Source organism: Saprolegnia diclina (assembly GCF_000281045.1).
Source record: "Saprolegnia diclina VS20 unplaced genomic scaffold supercont1.48, whole genome shotgun sequence".
Lineage (NCBI taxonomy): Eukaryota > Oomycota > Saprolegniomycetes > Saprolegniales > Saprolegniaceae > Saprolegnia > Saprolegnia diclina.
The window spans coordinates 163,051-183,155 of record NW_008246115.1 but is presented as its reverse complement, the minus strand read 5'-3'; the positions used below and the strand labels follow the sequence as shown (position 1 = coordinate 183,155).

Below are 20,105 nucleotides of genomic sequence, written 5' to 3'. Positions count from 1 at the left end.
CGCAGTGGAGAAGGATGCACATGTCAGTTGAGAAGATACGGCGCTCGTGGAGCTTGTGAGACGCTTCCATGTTGCACCACTTGCTCCGCGTCGAGGCTTTGACAGAGAGCTCACTGCAACGCTCAATTTGCTGCCGACGTGCCCGGGCCTCGAACAACTCAGGTTCAGGAGACGCTGCCCATCGAATACCGTCGCGAAGCTGCCGTCCACGCATCATCGCGTCACGATTTTCAAAGCCAAATTTACCAAGCGCGCGGAACGCACTTGGCAAGAGCTTGCTTGGCACCTGTGTCCTCGATGAGATCGGCTGGACCTTAGACGTCGTCAGGACGTACGAGGTCCAGCCGATCTCATCGAGGACACCGTCCATGGAGCGAGTGCTGCGCCAGTAGATCAATTGTGGTATCCGCAAAATCTCGTTTGTCGGCTTTGGAGAAGACCATGCGGTTGCGACGGCCATTGCGCGAGAACGAGCCCCGTTGGTGTCCGCATCCACATCGATATATCACTGCCAGCTGCCAAACAACGCCTACGTCCTCCTCGGCCCAGCCCTTGCGTCGTGCCGTGGCGTCTCGATCGAGCTGCCGCCGGTGCTGACATCATCAACTCGCTCGACCACCTCGCGGCCATCGACAGTATTGCGTGCGGCCAGATGACGATTTTTTCAAAATTGAGTTTGCATTTTCTCAAGGTTGCTGTCGTTCAGAAACAATTCTTTCGGTATATTAGACAATGGGCGACATCTACATGTCGTTTGTCACGTCGATTTCGCGATATATGTCGACGACAATGACATCCCGTTGCTTGGAGCTCCCAAGGACGAGTGCCTCCTTCGTCATCAAGAGCACCGAGTGTGGGGCGAGAGCTGCATCCGCCGTGGCCGAGCACTCGCATTGTGCGCTGGCGTCTCGCACTGCCGTCGATGGTGGCGACGACGCCTTCCGAGACAGGACAACAAAGCTCGGCGTTGTCGATTGCCACTAGGTCGTCGAACGCCAGACCCATCTTGTGTTGAAGAGCCCGCGGAGGGTGCGTAGTAGTCCGCCGTAGTCGGTCGTATTCGACTACATTTTTTCTTTATACTAATGGACGTGCTAGGAATATCCAAACGAGTTTTTCATACCCTGGTGGACGCAACGTACGATGCGGTACAGACGATGGCGCTATCAACGTGTACGAGGCGTCCAGGAGTACTCTGCTTTTTTTCGGGGTTTGTTTCCCTTCCCCTGACCTACCCCTACGCCACGAGCCACTGGTTAACGTCGTTTCTCGGGCTCAATCAACAAGAGATGCAAAGTGCAGGTTGTTCTCTAGGATGTGCTGGCTGTGTATCGACTCGGTCGAGATTCTTTTGAACACACGCCTTTGCTCACGAGCACAATGTGCGTATTGAGAAATGCGCGAATCGAGGTCGCTTCAGCGCTATGATTCAGAGTGATACTATGAAGAGGCCCCAGTGGTGCAAATAATTCGACCACAAGAAAAGGACCGAGAGCAAGCGCTCGGACGACGGCGTTTGCCGACGACTGTTGTCTTGATGGCACTTGGAATCACTGTCGGAACAAGCTGCGACAGGTGTTTTGAGAAATACACCATTCATTGAGTTTGGCATTGCGAGTGAGCCCAAGAAAAGGCCGTTGATGTTTGATCCTGCCACACTGCGATGAGTTCCACGGCCGCGAGAACGATCCTGGATCTGGACCACGCGTTGGTCACGATCGCGCAGTTTACGCCGATGACCAAAGACGTCGCCGCCTTCCTGTCGGCCCTGCCGGCCTCGGCGCGCAGCGCGTCGCTAACCGCGCTCCACAAGCTCTTGGCCGACTCCGCGCAGGTCGTCCGGCGCAATTATCGGACGGCGCTTTTTCAGCAGGATCCGGAGAAGGCCATGAGCAAGCTCTGGCCCGTGCTGGAGCTCAGTGTCGTCACGTCCGCGACAGCCGCGCTTGCACTGGCCGCGATGCCACTCTTTTCCTCAGTTGCCCTTCGCAATCTCGACTTGACGCAGAACGTACTGGGCTACGACCATTTTCAGTGGCTCTATCTCTGGCGCCACAAGATCACAAACTATGCGCACTCTCACGTTGGACGTCGCCACGACATCCCACGTCTCTGCAGCATCTTGACGCAATGCACCAAGCTTCAGGGCGTCGACGTGCACGAAGGTATCGAATCGGGGGCGCAGATCCTCGAGGCCGTCACGACGCCCGCCCACCGCGTCCGGTGCCTCACGGTCTGTTGCCTCGAGACCTCGGCAGAGATGATCCCGGTTGTCGCGCGCTGGCTTGCGTCAGGCAGCGCCGAGCACTTGCACTTTACGTATTACGCGTACAGTGACACGCCAGTGAGCGAGGCGCTGGCGTCAATGCTCTGCAAAACGACTACTCTCTCGCATCTTGCGCTCACGTTTCAAGCCCCCGAGCTGCTCGCACGGCTTTTGCCCGTCGCAGCCGCCTTCACTCGTCTCACGCACCTGCATCTCGCGGTGCCGGCAGCCAACATGCCCGCGGTATTGACGCTTTTGCAGCATCTCCGCAGTCCAAACCTTGGCTCGCTCTGCGTCGGCTCTACGCGCGGGAACCTCACCGAGCATCTCACCGCGCTACTAGACGTCCTGCCTACGTTTCCAGCGCTGGAAGAGCTCACGATCCAGCGCTGGTGCCTCATGGACGGTGTGCTCGAGCCCGCGCGCCGATCCACATTTCGCCGGCTCACGTTTTCCGAAGTGCTGTTGGCCACGTCCGTGTGGGAGGGACTGGCGACGGTCTTGCTGCGCTCATGCGACCTCGATGAGATTACGTGGCGCAATTGTCGACTGTGGGGAAATGAACTCGAGTGCATGACGCCGGCGTTACGCGGCTGGATTGCCCGAGGCATTCGAATCATCACGTTTGACAACTGCCGCCTCGGAGACGACCAAGCGACGATGCTTGGAGCGGCCGTCGCTCGAACGACGAGCGCTGTCGGTGTCTCCATCGTCATCAAGAACAACCTTTTGTCGGGCAAGAGTTGCGTGCGCCTTGGTCGAGCACTCCTGCTGTGCGCTGGCGTCTCGGTCGTGCTGCCGTCGATGACGATCGACGACGACTTCCGAGACTTGGCGACGATGCATGGCGTATTCTATGGCCACGAGGTCGTCGACGGCCAAACATATCTTGTGTTGAAGAGTCCCGCGGATCGCGCGTAGGCCGCCGTGCTTTTTTTGCATACCGTTCAAGCATTTGTACTAAGCTTAGTAGTTTTTTCCATCTAACGAGTAGAATGGGTAGGGTAGTAGGGTCGTGGACAATATGTCCACCCAGCTGGACATATAGCATCGGCGCCGAAGACGCGCAGGACGAGAAGATGATGCAACTACTAGTGATGCCCTATCCCTGCAGTCACGTAGACTGCTGACGTTGGCAGAAATGACGTGCTGGCTACGGTATGCCGCCGCCGATCTCGTTCTCCGCCGTGATGACAGCGGTTTCCAGCTGCAAGAGCGTCATGTGTCGAAACGCGCGATGACGAAACTGAAGTATCGCAAAGGTCCTTCCTTCCCAAGCGTCAGTGATGACGCCCGTGGATGCAGCGTTGTGTTGGACGCTCTTGCCATCGACCTCGTCGTGGCTGACGCCGATTCGACCAGCTGGAGGCAACAACGGTCGTTGGCGCGCGAGTTAGTAGTGGCGCAGTCGCCTTCTTGTTATTAGATTGAGTGGGCGGAAAGGCCATGTGGCGGGTGAGCAACAGGGCCAAGCGCGCGGCCGCAGCCCCGTCGTCTGTCGTTGACGCCGCTCGCATCAGCACGACGTTCGTTCAGTGCTTGGCGGCGTCAAGGCCTTCCTCGCCGCTCTGCCCGTCTCCACCCGCAACGGATGTCGAGCTCCTGGTCTGGTACCAGCCTATAGTTTGAGAAAAACGCAAATTGAGCGATGCATTAAGATTCAGTTTGAAAAAAACTCTGGTCCGACTAATGACGAGCCGCCGGAGCCAGTGGATGGGCGCGCCATCGCCGACGGCGTTCAAACTGGACCACGTCCTCGTCGCCATCGTCCAGTGCTTGGAAGCGCCGATCGACGTCAAGGCCTTCCTGTCGGCGCTCCCAGCCTCGGCGCGGAGTCCGCCGCTGGCCGCGCTCCTCCAGCTGCTGCAACGCCCGCTGGACGCTGTGATCTCGTACCGGCATTACACCGAGCACGAGGCCGTCGAGCATTTGTGGCCCATGCTCAAGCTGGCCGAGCTCGCGCCCACTGGCGCACGCCTCGCGCGCGATGCACTGCCCGTCGTGACCGCGGCCATGGTGTTCGGCGTGCCGATGGATCCCGCCGGCTTGGAGGCGCTTCAAGCATGGAGCAAGAAGGTCATCCATTATACCCACCCGCACGTACTGATCAATATCCCGCTTCCACGCCTCTGCAGCGTCCTGCGCGAGTGCATCAAGCTCCAGAGCTTTGACGCTCGCAACGTCTCGGGCGACGCATCGCCCCTGGACGCCGTCACGACGCCCGCGCACCGCCTCAGCTTTCTCGCGATCAACTGCCCGGCGCGCGAGGCCGCCAAGATCTCGGCCATCGGGCGTTGGCTCGATTCCGCGTACGCCGAGACATTGGTCGTGTCGTTCTTTGCATCGGACGACCCGAGAGACCACGACGCGCTGTCGCTCATGCTGCCCAAGACGGTCGCGCTCTCGACCCTCGACATGTGTCTCAAAATGCCGGGGCTCCTTGCCCCGCTCGTGGCTGTCGCGCCCTCGTTCACGCGTCTGACCCGCTTGCGCATCAAGCTTGCGCATGCGTCCGACATGCCGGTGCTCGTGCAGCTGCTGACATGCCTCGACGGCCAGCGCCTCACGATGCTACACATTACATGTCCTCACTACGAGTACGTCAACTTTGGCGTGCTCCTCGATGTGCTGCCGTCGTTCCCGGTGCTCGAAGACCTGAGCCTCGCGCGCGGTTCCTTCGCCGTCGATGCCATGGCCCCCACGGCGCGACTGCCATCGACGCTTCGCCGTGTAGCATTTACCAGTATCTCGTTCGACGGACCGGCGTGGAACGCCTTTGCAGCGGGCTTGTCCAGCGCGTATGAGCTCGAATCATTGACGTGGCTCGAGTGCAAGCTTTCCACAGCGATTACCGACGCTATCATGACGACTCTGCCCGACTGGATCCGCCGAGGCATCCAAAGCATCGCCATGCACAAGTGCGACGTTAGCAACGAGTCCATTATGCGGCTGGCAGCGGCGCTTCCGCATACGACGAGCCGGCTCGGCGCCGCATTCGATATCGTGGACGAGTACGAACTGTCTGGACCGTGCTACATTGCAGTGGACCAAGCGCTCACGACTTCCGAGGCGTCTCGATCTTCCTCCCGCCGATGGATGAAGAGACGGATTATAGAGCCGTGCCGGTGCTGCGCCAGTACAATTACCGGTATGAATACGTCGCGGGTCGTCGAAGCCTCGTACTCGAGAGCCCGGCGTGAGGCACCTAAGATGTAAGCATCCTTTCTATCGACTCTTGAACCTTGTTTGGTTCGGGGCGGCGGGGGGTTCGGAGGGAACCCATCACCCTTCCCCTTGCCCTTACCCCTGTTCACCGCAAAATGCTTGAAACTGGTTTGAGAATCCTGCCGGTCGAGTTGGAGCAACGTGCAAGGTAAGATGGACCTTGCGACGAGCGCTGGTCGAAGTCATGCGGGCTCAGAAGGAGACTGCGCAGCAAGCACTGGCTGTACTACCGACACGATACGGACGATGCGGCAAAGAGCCAAGCTGGCGCCGATGCTTACCAAGACGACCGCGCGTTCAAGCGCGAGTCGATGTGACATATGCGCGTGGCGGCGTACCTGCTTGGCAGAAGTTGCGACGGGTCATGTGCTTCTACTCTCGATTTGGCACTGAAAGCCGACGTACTTGCTCTTGAACAGTGGGCTCTGATAGTGTGCGCTGTGGGCGGTCCCAGTCGCGATCCGGTTGGGTTTCCCGCCATTTTTCTCTCTTTTGGAGTTTTTCCTTGGTTTTGAGACGCGCCGCCCATCCAGAATACGAATGGAATTTATATTCTACTTGGTACAGAACGTGCACACACTGTCCATGTCTTATTAAATAGATTCCTCATGGCTTGGCGCGGTTTATAGGGGATACAGGCCGCGATATTGAGGTCGTTCGTCGAAATTGAAAAAATATTTCTCATTTTCCAGAAATTGAGTTTCAGTTGAAGAGTGAACGGATCGTTTGTGGTTAGTTTCCGACCCGCGATGAGCAGCAACAAGCACGCGGCCAAGACAGTCCAGGGCCCCGACCCGGTCCCCTCGACCCACGCTCCGGCAGCACCTGCCGACGACGGCCTGGCCGACGAGCCCACGCCCGACCACTGCTTCCTCGTAGCGTTCTGGGAAGAGGGCGATGCCACCATGATGGGGGTCGTCCGCCGCTTTCTCGAGTCGGGCGACGCCGAGAGCCTGGACCTGTCGTACCTTGGCCCGGCCGGAAGCGAAGAACTGGCGACGGTGCTCCGCATGACGACACCGCTCTCCCATTTTGCGTTCCGCTTCAACATGCCCGAGCAGCTCGAGCCCCTCATGGCGGTCGCGCCGGCCTTTACACGCCTCACGAGCTTGCTCTTGGCGGCGGGCGCCGATGCCATGCCTGCATATGCGCAGCTGCTTGCTCGCCTCAACGTAACACAGCTCCGGTCGCTGCATGTTACCTGCGGAAATGGAGATCCCAGTGATATCTCGGGTCCACTTGTGGTCCTCCCAGCGCTCGAGACCTTGACGGTGTCGTTTGGCCGCTTCCCCACCACAGGCATGCTCCCGTCGTCATTGCTTCCCCCGACACTCCGACGCATCACGCTGAACAAGATGGAGTTCTCGCCCGCGGCGTGGGGTGCGTTCGCGGTGCATGTGGCCGCCCCGTGCCTCCTCGACGAGATCGTCTTTTATGACTGCACCGTTTACATGGCCGGCGTCGAGTACCAAGTCGAGAAGTGGCTCGCGCGATGGCTCAAGCGCGGCCTCCGCAAGCTCTCGTTCGACGGCACCACCGAGCACGCTGCGTCGGCGCTCTTGCGGGCCCTTCCGAATACATCGAGCCCCGTGGGCGTCGTCCTCGATATCGACAGTGAGCTGTCGATGCAGACCTACCTGCTCTTTGGCGCCGCCCTCGCGTCGTGCCGCGGTGTCACGATCACGCTCCCGCCGATCGACGGGGACGAAAGCGTCGGGGCCGAGATCCAAGCCATGGCGACCAAGTACCAGATTGCGTGCCGCCATCAGAGCCTCCACGGCCGCGTGCACCGTCTCGCGCTCGAGAGCCCTGCGCACGCTGCGTAATCAATTTTTTGTTTTCGTATTTAGCATTCGTCGTCATCTTCTGTGTGAATGACATTTTACATGCCTGGAGGTTGTTGAAGGACAGTAGATGCTAGGTAGTATGGGCTCATCTGCAGGAGCATAAGCGTGCATAACCACTTTGTGCTTGCTCACAGACATGGGCGAGCTCTCAGGTTCAAGGGCAACACACGCCCGCACTACCCTACCCCTACTAGGAAAATCGCAGCTCTGGGTAGCTCCGCCTCGCGCATGTGTTGTCACCGGTCGAGTTTGTCAAGACGTACGTGTGCTTGTTGTTACACTGTACGAAGCTCTAGCGTCGGTCTCGCTGTGATGGACCTGAGCTGGAGCGAGGGATAGGGCAACAGAGATCGACCCGTCGAATCGCCAGTGATAAGATATACGAAAATATACATAGCACGTCCATAAATCAATGTAATCGCTCACTGCGCGGCTCGGCTCGGAGCGAAATGGAGACAACGTGGGATCTCATTACCAAATATTGAGTTGGAAATCTTCTTTTGGGTTGGATGGGCGGTTAACTATTCGATAGCCAGTTTGCATTCTCCAGCGCCTCATGGGTGACCCTGGTGTTGTTAATTGTTAAGAGGCAGCTCCTCAGCACATTTTTTATTGTGATCGTAAGCCCGAGAGACATCTACACGACGGGCAAGGGCAGTTGTGGTGTCGGTCTCACGGCCGCGGTCGTGCGCGAACAGATCACCAAGGAGATTGCACTGGCAGCGCGCTAGTGCTGGCCGCCATGGGCATTTGCAGCATCGACGAATTGATGAGATCACACGCTGCCCCAAGAAAACCCGAGGTTTAGGGCAGGGTACGTTGACCCCGTCCACCGAGTCCAAACTACGTCACATAGATTGCACGCTACCCCAATGCAAAATTTAATCAAAGAGCTCGACCAAATTCTGCCCCAAGAAAACACGAGGTTAACCCTGGTTTTAGTCTTGCGTCGTGAGTGCGTTGTCGTCGTCGTCGTCGTCGTTGGTCGCCACTTTGAAGCGTTTGTTGGACGACTCGACCGACGCCAAGACCGACTGGCTCGCGAGCGCGCGCAGCTTCTTCTTGTGGCGCTTGCCCTTCACATGGAGTGCAACGTCTTGGTCACTCAGCAGCTGAAGCCCGCATGCGTCGCAGAAGAATTGCCGGTTCAGTACGTGGCTGTCGTCGTAGGCGCGGTCCGGCGCGTTGGGGCCCACCGACACGTCGAGCTCGGACGCGCGGGCGGCGTATTTGGCCGTGTACTCGTCCAAGTACTCGCCAAGACCAAAGAGCGCAAACATCTCGCGGTTCGACTTGGTCGCTGCAATGTCGGGGACCTAGGTAGTATCAATGTATCAACGGGATCTTTTAACCGGTTTGGAGTACCGTGACGTGGTCGTACGGCAGCACGACCGACGGCGTCTCGAGGTGGTTGACCTTGGACGGGAGCATGCGGCTAATCGAGTACTTTGTGTTTTGGAACACATTGTCTGTCTCGGCCGCGACCTTGAGAAACTCGCGAATATTCTAATTTAATATCAATAATGAAACCAATGCCGAGTGAAACTCAGATCTCATACCTCGGTGTAGGGCAGAAGACCCTCTTGGCGAAAGCACGACGCGTTATGAAGGGCGCCGCGTGCGACGAGGACGCCGGAACAGCCCGTCTCGGCGCGCACGCGGGCAATGTCTTCCTGCGTGTAAATATCGCCGTTGGCCAAGACCGGCACGTTGAGCGCCGACGGAATCAATGGCAGCGCGTCCCAGTGCGCGTCGTCGCAGGGACGTTCGTGGGGTTGCCTGACAAACACATATGAAATGTGAGAATGGCCGTCGGTCACTGAAGAATCCAGTGGTACCGGCAGTGGATCGCAATGGCCGCTGCGCCCGCTTGTTCCATGCTTTTGGCAAAATCAATCTTTTCAAAACGACAATTTCAGTTTGGAAACATGAAATTTGGATTCGTACTGTCGCGCTCGGACTGTCTTTGATGCGGATCTTGCACGACACTGGGATATTGAGGTTCCGACGGAGTGTTTTGACAATCTACATGGAGAAATTGTACGAATGAAAAGACAAAGTATCCCGTGAGAGTGTGTCGTACGTCCGAAGCGACCTCGGGTTTGCTCATGAGCGCAATGCCCATCCCGCCTTGCACGGAAAAGTGCTTGGGGCAGCCCATGTTGATGTCGATGGACGCCACGTCGTTGGCGCTAATGCAGGACGGTATCGTACAAATCATTCCGCAAGCGGTCGTAGACGTACACTGTCTCGGCGGCCTTGAGCGCGGTGACGGCGCCCGGCGTCCCGATCTGGAAGACAACATGGTCCTTCTCTTCGGCGCAGGTGCGGAAGACGACGCTGTCGCCTTGGGCGCTCACATAGTCGATCGTCCCGAGCACATCTACGATATGTTCTTGCAGGTAGTCGGAGGATGCTGTGTGTCTACCATTGACGACGCGGTGCGTCTGCGCAATCTTCTTGTCGATGATCTCTTCGCCGTAGACGAGGTTGGCGCCGTAGCGCAGCGAGAGCAGCCGCAGCGGCAGCGTGCCCTACGCAGCAGCTCTCAGATGCCATAAGAGCGCAGGATGAGGACGTACGGCGCGGACCATCGGCGCCAAGCAGACTGCGTTCTCGTACAGGTTGGGTGCCATGACTTTGATGTTGCACTTGCGCGGTCCGAGAGCGTTTGGTGGCCGATGATTGGCGGGACCGCCCTATCGGCTATGTGGCACAGAAAGCGGTACAAGGATGTCCACTGGCGCCTGAGCGCTTGAAATAGTGTGCTTTTGACGCTGTCGACCCAACGATCTTGATTGAGCGGCTACCGCTAGGAGTAGCTGCAACCTGTCTTGGTCGCGCAAGGCGTATGTCCGAGGCCATAACGACGGGTGTTAGATGCTACCTTGTTGTTTTGACGTCCTACGACTGCTGTCAGTCGGGTGGAGATTGTAGAGGCAACAATACCGGCGCAATACCAACTAACTAAACTTCAACATGGAGTTTCCCTTCGATCGTTGTGGGTGGTAGTAGATAGAACCTACTCGTTTGGTGCCTCGAGGCTCCCGTCTCCCGCGCTTGAATGTGCTAGAGTTGACGCAACTCGCATGCGCCAGTCCCTAGGACCAGCGCCATTGTTCCCACGTTAATCGTAGAGACCGTCATCCGTGACGAGGTGACAGGGTCCACGAGGATGATGGTACTTGCCGAGGTGCCATACACTGTCTGTATGACTCGACACCCGACGTCACAGGTTTCCTCCGTCCAGCTCGCACAACCCCGAGCACTGTTCCTCGAAAATGCGAATGACGTTCGTTGCCCGATGTACCCTTGTCTCTACCCACGTCTTCCAATCGAAAAGGCGCCGAATTGCACCCACCTCGGTAGCACACTGGGCTCCTTCCTTCCGACAGTGGCAGGCGCACCGTCCTCGAGGGCATGGCGGGAACCCTCGCGAAGTCATCTCTACGTACACTGTTTCCAACTGTAGTCACAGAAATAGTATTATCTGTCGTCTATGAAAACAAGCTTTGATTATACTTGGGGTTTGTAAGCGACGTGCAACCAGGTGGCTCGTGCAGTTTTGTGAGTGTCGGTCGGCAGCAAGGTCATTGGACTTGGAGGCGAGACGACGATGGGCGGGAAGAAGATCAACAAGCAGCAGGACAAGCTGGCCAAGGCCAGCGCTTCCTCGAGCGCCCGCGCGGGCCAGCTCCTCTCTGGCGCGGCCTCGTCGGGCTTTATCGGCTTTGGGGCCTTTGCGGCTGCGGCCGCGCCGGCGCCAGCGACCTTGGCGTCCGCCGAAGATACGAGTTTGGCTGCCTCGACCACCTTCTCGTTTTATGATGGCGCGGACGGCGACTTGGCGCTTGCGCTCAAGATGCTCGGGAAGCGCGATGCGCTCACGAAGACCAAGGCGCTCTTGAACTTGAAGGACGTGATCGTGCCGAGCCGCAAGCCACTCGAGCTGCGGCCAGCGATCGGCCACTACTGCTACCTCTACGGGAAGCTCATGGCCGAGAACGACCGGCGCGTGCGCCAGCTCTCGAACGAAGTGCTCTTGAGCATGCTCGAGAAGATGAAGAAGGCGACAGTCTTCCACAACCATATTGCACTGCTCTTACCCTCCTGGTACGTCCTCGCCATGCATGACAACCACGTCGAGACGTCGCGCCTTGCCATGCGCGCGTTCCAGCTCCTCTTCCCGACGCTTCTCGACCAGCAAAGTGTGCTCTCGACCCACATGGAGCTCCTCACGACGACGATCCGCACGTACCTCGCCGCCAAGGTCGACGACCTCAGCGACCGCGACATGTACAGCGCCGACGAGGCCGAAGAGCGCTACGAACGCATCCTCACGTCGGCGCTCCTGAGTCTCGGCAAGCTCGTCGAAACGATGGCGCCGTCGTCGTCGCACCTCGAGCCCGACGGCCACCTGCACCACTTGCTCACATCGCAGGCGCTGTCTCGGCAAACCACCGCGGCTGGGAAGAGCCCAACGTTCTCGCGGGCCTGCGTTCGGCTCGGCGCGTACAAGGCGCTCACGTCAGTGCTCATGCACACGGCGATCGCGCTGGACGCCAAGGTCCTTTGTGCATCTATCTCCACCGCTATCACGAAATATGCGACATTAGGTGGTGCTCAGCACGTTCCAAGAAAAAGTCGCCAGCAACCACGATGCCATGTGGACTCTCGTGCTCTCGTTCGTGCAACGTTCGCCGAGTCTTCCGTGGGCGTCCCTCCATAGTGCAATTGTCCCCCGCCTGCTCTCGCTGCTCAAGCACGGCTTTTACGGCTCGGGCGCCGGCTCGTACCCGAACGTCCTACCGCTTCTCGCGTCCATGCCGCTGCCTCTCGCGTCCAGCGTCTACCCGCAGCTGCTCTCGGCGCTCTGGAAGGGCCTCGAGACGCCCCACGTCGTGCAGATTGAGAGCGACGTCGTCACGTCGTTTCTCGAGTGTCTTGGCGCGATGGCCACCATCTTCTTGTCGCTGCCGTCCTCGGACGAATTTGTCTCGGCCTTTGATCCGCCGGCGTATGTGCAGATGACGTTCGGGCCTGTGCTCACGAGCGTCCTCCCGGCCGTGCTGCGGTCGTCCATCTCGGACCGCGCCTTCGCTGCCTTTTCGAAGCACGTCTTTGCGCTTGTCCCACGCGTGACGAGCTTCCGCGACGGCCGAAGGACGCTGCTAAGCGCCGCCGACGAGCTCCAAGGCCGCTGGCTGCACAAGGTCATTGCCGTCCAAGACGCCTTTGTGACGCTCTTTCATACTACGCTGCATGTCGCATGCGTCGAGATGGTCGTGACGCACGTCGCGTCGACCGCCTTCTTGCCCGAGCGGCTCATCGGGCTTTTGGCCCACGCCCGCACTACGTACCACAAGCAGTCGGACTCTGACTTGGTCGCGACGTATCTGGACCCGCTCGTCAAGGCCGTGTACGCTGGCATCCTCGAGAGCATCGACGTGGCGCACCCGCTCTCACGGCAGTTTTTGCTGCTCGCGCAGCTCCTCGATGTCTTTGGCCTTGACCACGCAAGCGCCGACCCCGCGACGCAGTATACGTCGGTGCTTGCCCCGGCGCTGCCGCAGTTGCAGCCGCCCACGGACTTTTTCAAGCTCTTTTGGCACTACGTGCAAGCGCTTCCGGACCAGCGCTCGGCCATGTGGGACGATCTCACGCGCCGCATGGACATGATGGACGACCCGCTCTCGGCGGCGATCGCGGTGCGGTCGCTTGCGCTCAAGTCGGCCGACGCGTCGCTGGCCGAGTGGACAGACGGCGTCGCGTCGCCTGCGTCGCTCTGGGGCGTGCTCTGGACGAGTGCGTGGTTTGATAGGCACGTGAACGCCCTCTTGATTGATGGTGCGATGCGGCGCTGGACGTCGGTCGAGACGCTCTTCCTGGCGTCGTGCTGGGCCGACGCTGGCGTCCCCGTCGTCTCGAAAAAGACACTGGACGCGGCCGTCCTCTTTTGCGACAAGCTGCACGACGCGATGCCGGAGAACGTGCTCTCGCTGCTCGAGTCGCTCCTCCCGCATGTCGAACGCAGCGACAAGGCCATCGACCTCGTCTTGCACGTGGTGCGCGCGATGGACGCGGCGAATCCGACCACCGCCCACAGCGCGCAGTGCCTCTGGAACGAGCGCCTCTGCCCGCGCGTCCGGTCGTTTTGGCCGATGGCGCAAAAGACGCTGCTGCAGACGAAATGGGCGGCGGCGCTCAACGCCGGGTTTGCGACCGAGGACGCGGCGGTGTGGGCGGCATTTGCGAGCGCCTACTTGCATCTGGACGACGTGTGCGGGACGACCAAGTCGACGCTGCTATCGACACTCGCACCGCTCGCGACGCCGTCGTACCGACAGCTCGAGGTGTTTGCCGAGCTCTGCCACGTCGACCACGGCGCGCTCGTCCGTGGCAACGACTGCTTTACGAACGTGGATACGCTGCTGCAGCTTGTGTACCTCGACGTTGGCTTTGCGCTCACGTGGTTTACGGTCGACAGCACGCACGTGGCGCCGCGCGAGATGCTGGAAAGCAGCGTCTCGAGCAGCTGGCTCGACGCGTACGTGCTCCTCGGCCCGCTCTACGAAGCGCCGGTCGTGCCACTGCTGCTAACAAAAGCGCTCGCGCTCACCGAGGAGGCGGCGGCGCCATGGCTCCACGTCGTGCTCACGACCCACATTGACAACCCCGCGCTCAAGAGCAGCGTCGTGCTCGGCCACGGAACGGCGCCCGACAGCGCGCTCCTCCATTCGACGCTGGTGCAGCTCTTGGTCGACGCGCTGCCGTCGTCGCAAGTCGCGTCGATCGTCACGAAGGACCTTTTGAACCAGTACCCGGCGCACGCCTCGATCTTGCTTCGCCGGCTCGGCTCCGCGACGGACGTCTTGGCCGATGCCGTCGCCGCCCTGGACGAAGCGCCGATCGAGGCGCTGTCGACGCACGGTGCGTCCTTTGTCGCTTTGCTCAACTCGGCACCGAACGATGTCGACGTCGATGCGCTGCTGGCAAAATGGACGCGGTTGCTCTCGACCAATGGCCTGCGTCGCCCGCTCGCGATCGACGAGTGGACGCTGTTGTGCCAGGTTGCAACGTCCGTCTTGTCGTCGCGGCCGACCGCGCTTCGCCTGGCGATGCAGCTGCTGCAGAGTGCCTTCTCGGCCAAGCAAGATCAGTCCGACGTCGTTGGCTTCAAGATGCAATCGGCGGACGCAAGTGCGACGATCCTCCGCCTCCGGTCGACGCTGCTCCAGCTCGTCTCGGCCGTCGCCAGCACAGGACGCGACCACATGGACCTCGAGCTCGCACGGCACCACCGCGACGCGGTCCTTGCGACGTCGTTGCAGGCCGTCGCGGGTGGCCTCGCGACGCGTGCGCGCGTCCAAACGAGCTTTGTGCACTGCAACGACCTTGGCGCGTGCATCGACTTGGTCCATGACGCAATTGCGGCCGACACGGCGGTCGCCAACGGTCTTCTGACGCTCGGTGACGTCATCGCGTTCGTCGACCTTCCCGGTGACGCGGTGGCCGCCACGATTCTCAATGTCTTTAACGGCCGCGACGTGCTCTGGACCGCGCTCACCACGTCGGTCTCGCACCCGGTGCTCAAGGGCGCTGTCTATTCGCTGCTGCGCTTGACCAACTTGGCGGTCCTCGCCGATGCTGAGGCGACCGGTGTGAACCTGGAAGCCGACGACGAAGCCGCGACCGAAGCTGCGATCACGGCGCTGCTCATCACGCCGGGCTTAGCGACCGCGCTCCAAACGATTTCGACGACGCCGATGAGTGCGACCGAGTCGTTGGCGCAATTTTTGCTCTGGGACTTGTACCTGCGCATGTTTCCCGAGACGCCGAGCCCGCTGCTCACGTCGGCGCTGGGCGCGTACGTGCGTCCGCAGCTCTCGTCGCTTCTGCTGTCGTGCGGCGACCACATCAAGTCGATTGCGTTGTCCGAGCGCCATCTCGAGTCGGCGTTTCCGTCGCTGGCGACCGCCGCGACCGACTTCTCGGACCGCTTGTCGCCACTCGCGGCCGCGCTCTTCTATCGCACGGTGGTCAAACTGCCGACCATGGTCCGGCTCTGGTGGAACGACGAGTGCAGTCGCAGCGCGCGGTCGTGGGTCGCCAGATTCTGCGAAGAGGTATGGCGATCGATCTCATTCCGTTCGATGACCTTCGCTTGAGTAGAATGTCTCGCCGCTGCTGCTCCAGGAAGAAATCACGGCCATCCACGCCTCGTCCGAGAAGGACCTCTGGGACCCCGAGTACGGTCAACTGCAAGGACTATAGTCCACGTCTCGTAGAATCGATGCTGACGAAGCGGCGTGTAGGGAGATGACGGTCCGCGGCAGCAAAGTGTCGCGTGAGATCATCACGTCGTACATCAAGGACGAGTGCTCGCTCGAGATGGTCATTCGCGTGCCAGCGTCGTACCCGCTCCGGTCGGTCGAGGTCGAGTGCACCAAGCGCATTGGCATATCCGAAGAGCGCTGGCGGCGCTGGGTGCTGCAGATCATCAAGGTCACGTCGTCCCAGGACGGCTCGCTTCTCGATGCGGTCTTGCTCTGGAAGACAAACGTCGACCGCGAGTTTGACGGCGTCGACCCGTGCCCCATCTGCTACTCGATCCTGAACCCCAAGACGATGGGCTTGCCCAACTTGCCGTGCAAGACGTGCAACAACAAGTACCACAACTCGTGTCTCTACAAGTGGTTCAACCAGTCGAGCAAGAACAAGTGTCCGATCTGCCAGCAGCCCTTTTGTTAATTCGACTAAGAAGACAATATATACACCAGATGCAATTCAACGATCGACTATGAAATCGCGCACCAGCAACTAATGTTGGTGGGCGGCGCTCGCTGGGTGAGCGGGTGCTCGGACGAGCCGCCTACCGTCGCAGTATGATGCACATGACCAGAGGGCGGGCAGGTACTGCGCGTACCGGCAGCGTCGGCCGACCGCTTGGGCGGCACGACCGAGACGTTGACCGGCGTCGGATGGGTCGGGAACGACGGCACCTTGCTGTCGCTCAGCGTCTTGTTGTCCTGGAGCGCGCCGAGGCCCATGCAGATGAGGCGAATGCTGCTGAGGCACTCGGGCTTGGGCACATCTACGCCGGTGGCATCATGAGCTCGCGGGTGGCGGCGACCGTCGACGCACCGGCAGGCCACGCGGCGAGCAGCTGCGCCTTGACGTCGGCGACGTGCGCGGACTTGGGCGCGCCGAGCGTGACCTTGACGCCGTCCTTGTTGGCGAAGAGGAACTTGAGCTGGATGACGTCGTCCATGATGCGGAAGGCAGACTGCGATGTAGAACGTGCACGGAAGTCACAAATGTTTTTCCGTTTTATTTTTAGGTCCACGTACGAATTAGCGCTAATTCGTACGTCGACGCACGAATTAGGCCCGCGCCGCCCGTCTCTTCCGCGCTAAAAACGAGGGACACTGGCTGTCGCACGGACCAAAGTCAGAGCGAGTGAGCAGCACGAACGGTCGGCTCTCGCATCGACGTGTACTGTAGCTACCATGACAGGCTCCATGGGTTGGACGGAGCAGCTGACATTGCACCCAGAAGTTGATGGGGCTAGGGATCGCAAGTGCAAGGTCGTTCTCGTGGGTCCTTCTCATGTCCCCACGACCCAGCGATGACCGCCCTGGTTGTATTCGAGTCGGTAGCGAAAGTAAAGCACAACGTCGTTGCTAATTGATTCTCTACGGCGAGCGCTGGCAAGGCATATTGAACCAACTCGTGGCGGCAGAGCCGTCGAGCCAGTCGGACTTGCTGTATCCAGAGTTGCGAACCGAAGACGTTTTGCGGCAGTGACAGTGCTGGTGACAGTGTATAGCAGAAGCCTTGGCCAAGGGTCAATAAGAAATGAGAAATGACCCTTTCTTAGCGGCTGTGGATTCGTCCTCCCGGTCGATGATCGACGATCGCTCAGTCAAAGCCTTCGCCAAATTGGCCAACATGTTGATCAAGCTTATCGCTGCCAAGAGCACACTGCAGGAAGGTCTAGAATGAAGACAGTCCTATTGTAGAGTCATGAAGCGCGGCTACCAACATGCAACTGGCATTGGTAGTTGCCCATGCGTCCGGATGCGGCGAAGGTCGGGTGATCCTATAATATGCTGGAGGTTTCTGGAAAGTATCGAAATAGAGAGGTTATGCTCTCGAATTCATTTCCATCTTGCTTCCGTGGCATCAAGTCCAAGCAGCTCGGATGGACGGGCAGATGTACCAGCAGTCGCCGCTTCCGCGGGGACAGCCCTCGGGCACGGACCTCGCGATGGCCTTTGCCAAGAAGGCGTGGGCCGCGCCGTCGGTCCGTCGGCTCACGCTTATGTGGCTCGTCGGCCTCTTCCTCATGCTGCTGGCGCCGGCGCCGATCAAGGTCACGGACGAGATGAAGCACACGTATGAAGCCATGGTCGTCGAGGCAGCGCACGTCGAAGGCTATCAAGACGTGTGGAGCGAGGTCGTCGTGGCGCAAAGCGACTTGCAGGAGGCCAAAGTATGGTTCTGGCGTGTCCGCCCCGAGCACCGCCGGGTCGTGAACGAGAAGCAAGCTATCGTCGACAGCGCGCAAGCCAAGCTTGACGTCCTTGACGCAGCGCGCGAAGAGACGATGCGCCAAGCCAAAGCGTACGTTGGTCTGTGGTCGGACTATGGCCTCGACGAAGCCCGTGCCAAGTTTTGGAGCGCGTTCGAGTCGGGCAAGGTGTTTGCGTCACGCCGGACGTTCTGGCAGATGCTCTTTACGGTCCTCGACTCGCGTGAAGAGAACGTATATGGACTCGTCATCCAGTGGATCTTCGTCTCGATCATCAACTTCACGTTTGGCCTCATCGGCAGCCTCTTCTACTTCACCTTTGCGGTCATCTCGATGGTCTTTACGTACCAGCCCGACCCACTGAGCGCCACCGCGTTCGTTTGCCTTGCGCTTCTCGCAGCCGCGTCCCTCGTAGCCACGTACCTCCTCGGTATCTACGCCATGGCGGCGGGCGCGGTCTACGGCGTCGGCAAGATGGCGGCCAACAGCGCACGCCTCGAGCACGAGCGCCGCAGCCGCCTCCGAGGTGCCCACATGCACGACGACTAGATGATAACCAATGTCGACTACACATTTCTTCTTGAAGCAACGACGAGCTATACTAGCATCGAGGAAGCTACGCCAAGCCATCGCGAAGAGATCTTATCTTGTGTTGGCATGAGTGCTGAGCTCTGCGAGGCGTCGGAAGCGGCTTGACATGAGCGTGGAGGCATGCCACGTACCAAAGTACGAGTCAACGCGGTATTGAGTGCAGGTAGCATTGCTGTATTGAGAGAGGCCTGGGCTGCATTGACAGAGGCCTGGGCTGCATTGAGAGAGAGGCCTGGACCAAGTAAGACGAGCAAGGACTAGCGGCATGGCAGGCTTCAAGCCTTCGTCGGCGACGCTGGGCGGGGGCGACTGGCGGGGGCTTTGCATAGACTCGTTGCGACGGAAGGGTTCTTGTGTTTGATCGTGCTTATAAAATATCGACCCGCCCGTGTCGGCCACGGGTTTTACTCGGCGGCCGTGGCGTCGGTTGCCGTCTCAGGCGCGGCCTCTTCGACCGGCTCGTCCGCGACGACTTCGTCCTTCTTCTTCCAGTAGTCGTCCATGTCGTTGTCGAGCTGCTTCTGGGCGTGCTCGGCGCTCTTGTTCCAGTAGCCGTCCATCTCCTTGTCGAGGTCCTCCGTGGTCTTGGGCTTGGGCTTGTTGCCACGGCCACCGCGGCCACCGCGGCCGCCACGGCCATTGCGCCGGCCCTTGGCGCCGCCTTCCTTGCTGCCTTCCTTGGGCTTGGAGTACGGCTCGGCGCCGTCCTTGGGCTTTCGCTGGTTGCGCTGTTGGCGGGGCATCGGATTCTACTTTGACCACAGCCGCGGGCTCAAGCGTTATCCGTTTCCGGATAAAATATCGAATTATGCGGTGGACAGTTCGATCTTTTGCAACTTGACACGCCATGTTTTGAAGGACTTTTCTTCCGTACAATGTTGAAGTGGGCCATTTCGGCTTCAACCTGCCACTTCGATCTTAGTTGGACATACTGAACCGTGGATGAACGGTACAATAGTACGTAGGTGATACTCGGGACAAGATGTATAAAGTAGCTGCGGGTTTATAGGCGGACGGTGCAACCGAATTCGGCGTTGACCCGGCACCAGTGGACGGTGCTGCTTCAATTGCAGTTAATTCGTCCAAGAAACAGAAAGAAACGCCGCTACATCAGCATTTAAAATGTTTCCGTGGGCTCTGCGCTGCACGTTAAAGCCGTTCATAAAACCCGTCATCCCCTCAAAAACCAACAATAAAGTCATATTATCGGCGCTAAATGGATGTTTGAAGCCGCCATCGACGAGCTGATCGCCACCACACCGTCGTGGGACTATCTCCAACCCCCTAAAACAGCTTTCTCACCATTGGAGTTGAAACGACACGCTTGAAGTTCAAACCACTTGCAATATTCTAACCGCGCTGCGCCCGTTCACTTTTAGGGAATGCACCTGAGCTTCGCACATATTCACCAATTCTTCATGCTGCGATACGAATAAGAGCCATCGAAACACTCGACTCAAAAAAGAATTTCAGTTTGTCCAGATTCAGCCCAACGCGGAGATTTGTTTCAGCAAATATATATTGATACGTATTACATTTTTTCCATGCGTTTGCCAAGGCTCGCGTGGCCTAATGGATAAGGCGCTGCCCTCCTAAGGCAGAGACTGCGGGTTCAAGTCCCGCCGTGAGTGGCTTTTTCTCG

At 59.2% G+C, this 20,105-nt stretch overlaps 8 protein-coding genes and 1 non-coding gene across 9 annotated transcripts; 6 read left to right on the top strand and 3 right to left on the bottom strand.

The window, feature by feature from the left end:
- Positions 1–1,663: 1,663 nt before the first annotated feature.
- Positions 1,664–3,187, top strand: SDRG_12270 (hypothetical protein; the record flags this gene model as incomplete). The annotated part of the gene is made up of 1 exon (XM_008618335.1): positions 1,664–3,187. The coding sequence occupies one exon, from the start codon at positions 1,664–1,666 to the stop codon at positions 3,185–3,187; it is 1,524 nt and encodes a 507-aa protein (XP_008616557.1).
- Positions 3,188–3,955: 768 nt separating this feature from the next.
- On the top strand, positions 3,956–5,466 carry SDRG_12269 (hypothetical protein; the record flags this gene model as incomplete). The annotated part of the gene is made up of 2 exons (XM_008618334.1): positions 3,956–5,337; positions 5,382–5,466. The coding sequence occupies 2 exons, from the start codon at positions 3,956–3,958 to the stop codon at positions 5,464–5,466; spliced, it is 1,467 nt and encodes a 488-aa protein (XP_008616556.1).
- A 755-nt stretch (positions 5,467–6,221) lies between these two features.
- Positions 6,222–7,317, top strand: SDRG_12268 (hypothetical protein; the record flags this gene model as incomplete). The annotated part of the gene is made up of 1 exon (XM_008618333.1): positions 6,222–7,317. Exon 1 carries the CDS (start codon positions 6,241–6,243, stop codon positions 7,315–7,317), a length of 1,077 nt encoding a protein of 358 aa, XP_008616555.1. The 5' UTR covers positions 6,222–6,240.
- Positions 7,318–8,195: 878 nt separating this feature from the next.
- On the bottom strand, positions 8,196–10,037 carry SDRG_12267 (tRNA-dihydrouridine synthase 2). The gene is made up of 9 exons (XM_008618332.1): positions 9,921–10,037; positions 9,767–9,872; positions 9,583–9,721; positions 9,422–9,530; positions 9,286–9,363; positions 9,177–9,235; positions 8,898–9,117; positions 8,704–8,844; positions 8,196–8,654 (listed from the first exon to the last, which is right to left on the bottom strand). The coding sequence occupies exons 1-9, from the start codon at positions 9,972–9,974 to the stop codon at positions 8,277–8,279; spliced, it is 1,284 nt and encodes a 427-aa protein (XP_008616554.1). The 5' UTR covers positions 9,975–10,037; the 3' UTR covers positions 8,196–8,276.
- An 870-nt stretch (positions 10,038–10,907) lies between these two features.
- On the top strand, positions 10,908–16,129 carry SDRG_12266 (hypothetical protein). Its single transcript, XM_008618331.1, has 4 exons — positions 10,908–11,905; positions 11,955–15,464; positions 15,511–15,587; positions 15,654–16,129. The coding sequence occupies exons 1-4, from the start codon at positions 10,955–10,957 to the stop codon at positions 16,087–16,089; spliced, it is 4,974 nt and encodes a 1,657-aa protein (XP_008616553.1). The 5' UTR covers positions 10,908–10,954; the 3' UTR covers positions 16,090–16,129.
- Positions 16,012–16,663, bottom strand: SDRG_12265 (hypothetical protein). The gene is made up of 3 exons (XM_008618330.1): positions 16,483–16,663; positions 16,265–16,432; positions 16,012–16,210 (listed from the first exon to the last, which is right to left on the bottom strand). The coding sequence occupies exons 1-3, from the start codon at positions 16,607–16,609 to the stop codon at positions 16,137–16,139; spliced, it is 369 nt and encodes a 122-aa protein (XP_008616552.1). The 5' UTR covers positions 16,610–16,663; the 3' UTR covers positions 16,012–16,136.
- An 847-nt stretch (positions 16,664–17,510) lies between these two features.
- SDRG_12264 (hypothetical protein) lies at positions 17,511–18,539 on the top strand. Its single transcript, XM_008618329.1, has one exon. The coding sequence runs from the start codon at positions 17,543–17,545 to the stop codon at positions 18,419–18,421; it is 879 nt and encodes a 292-aa protein (XP_008616551.1). The 5' UTR covers positions 17,511–17,542; the 3' UTR covers positions 18,422–18,539.
- On the bottom strand, positions 18,433–19,209 carry SDRG_12263 (hypothetical protein). Its single transcript, XM_008618328.1, has one exon. It carries the CDS (start codon positions 19,204–19,206, stop codon positions 18,868–18,870), a length of 339 nt encoding a protein of 112 aa, XP_008616550.1. The 5' UTR covers positions 19,207–19,209; the 3' UTR covers positions 18,433–18,867.
- An 812-nt stretch (positions 19,210–20,021) lies between these two features.
- SDRG_12262 lies at positions 20,022–20,094 on the top strand. Its single transcript has one exon. It is a non-coding gene; the product is annotated as a tRNA-Arg (tRNA).
- Positions 20,095–20,105: the final 11 nt, after the last annotated feature.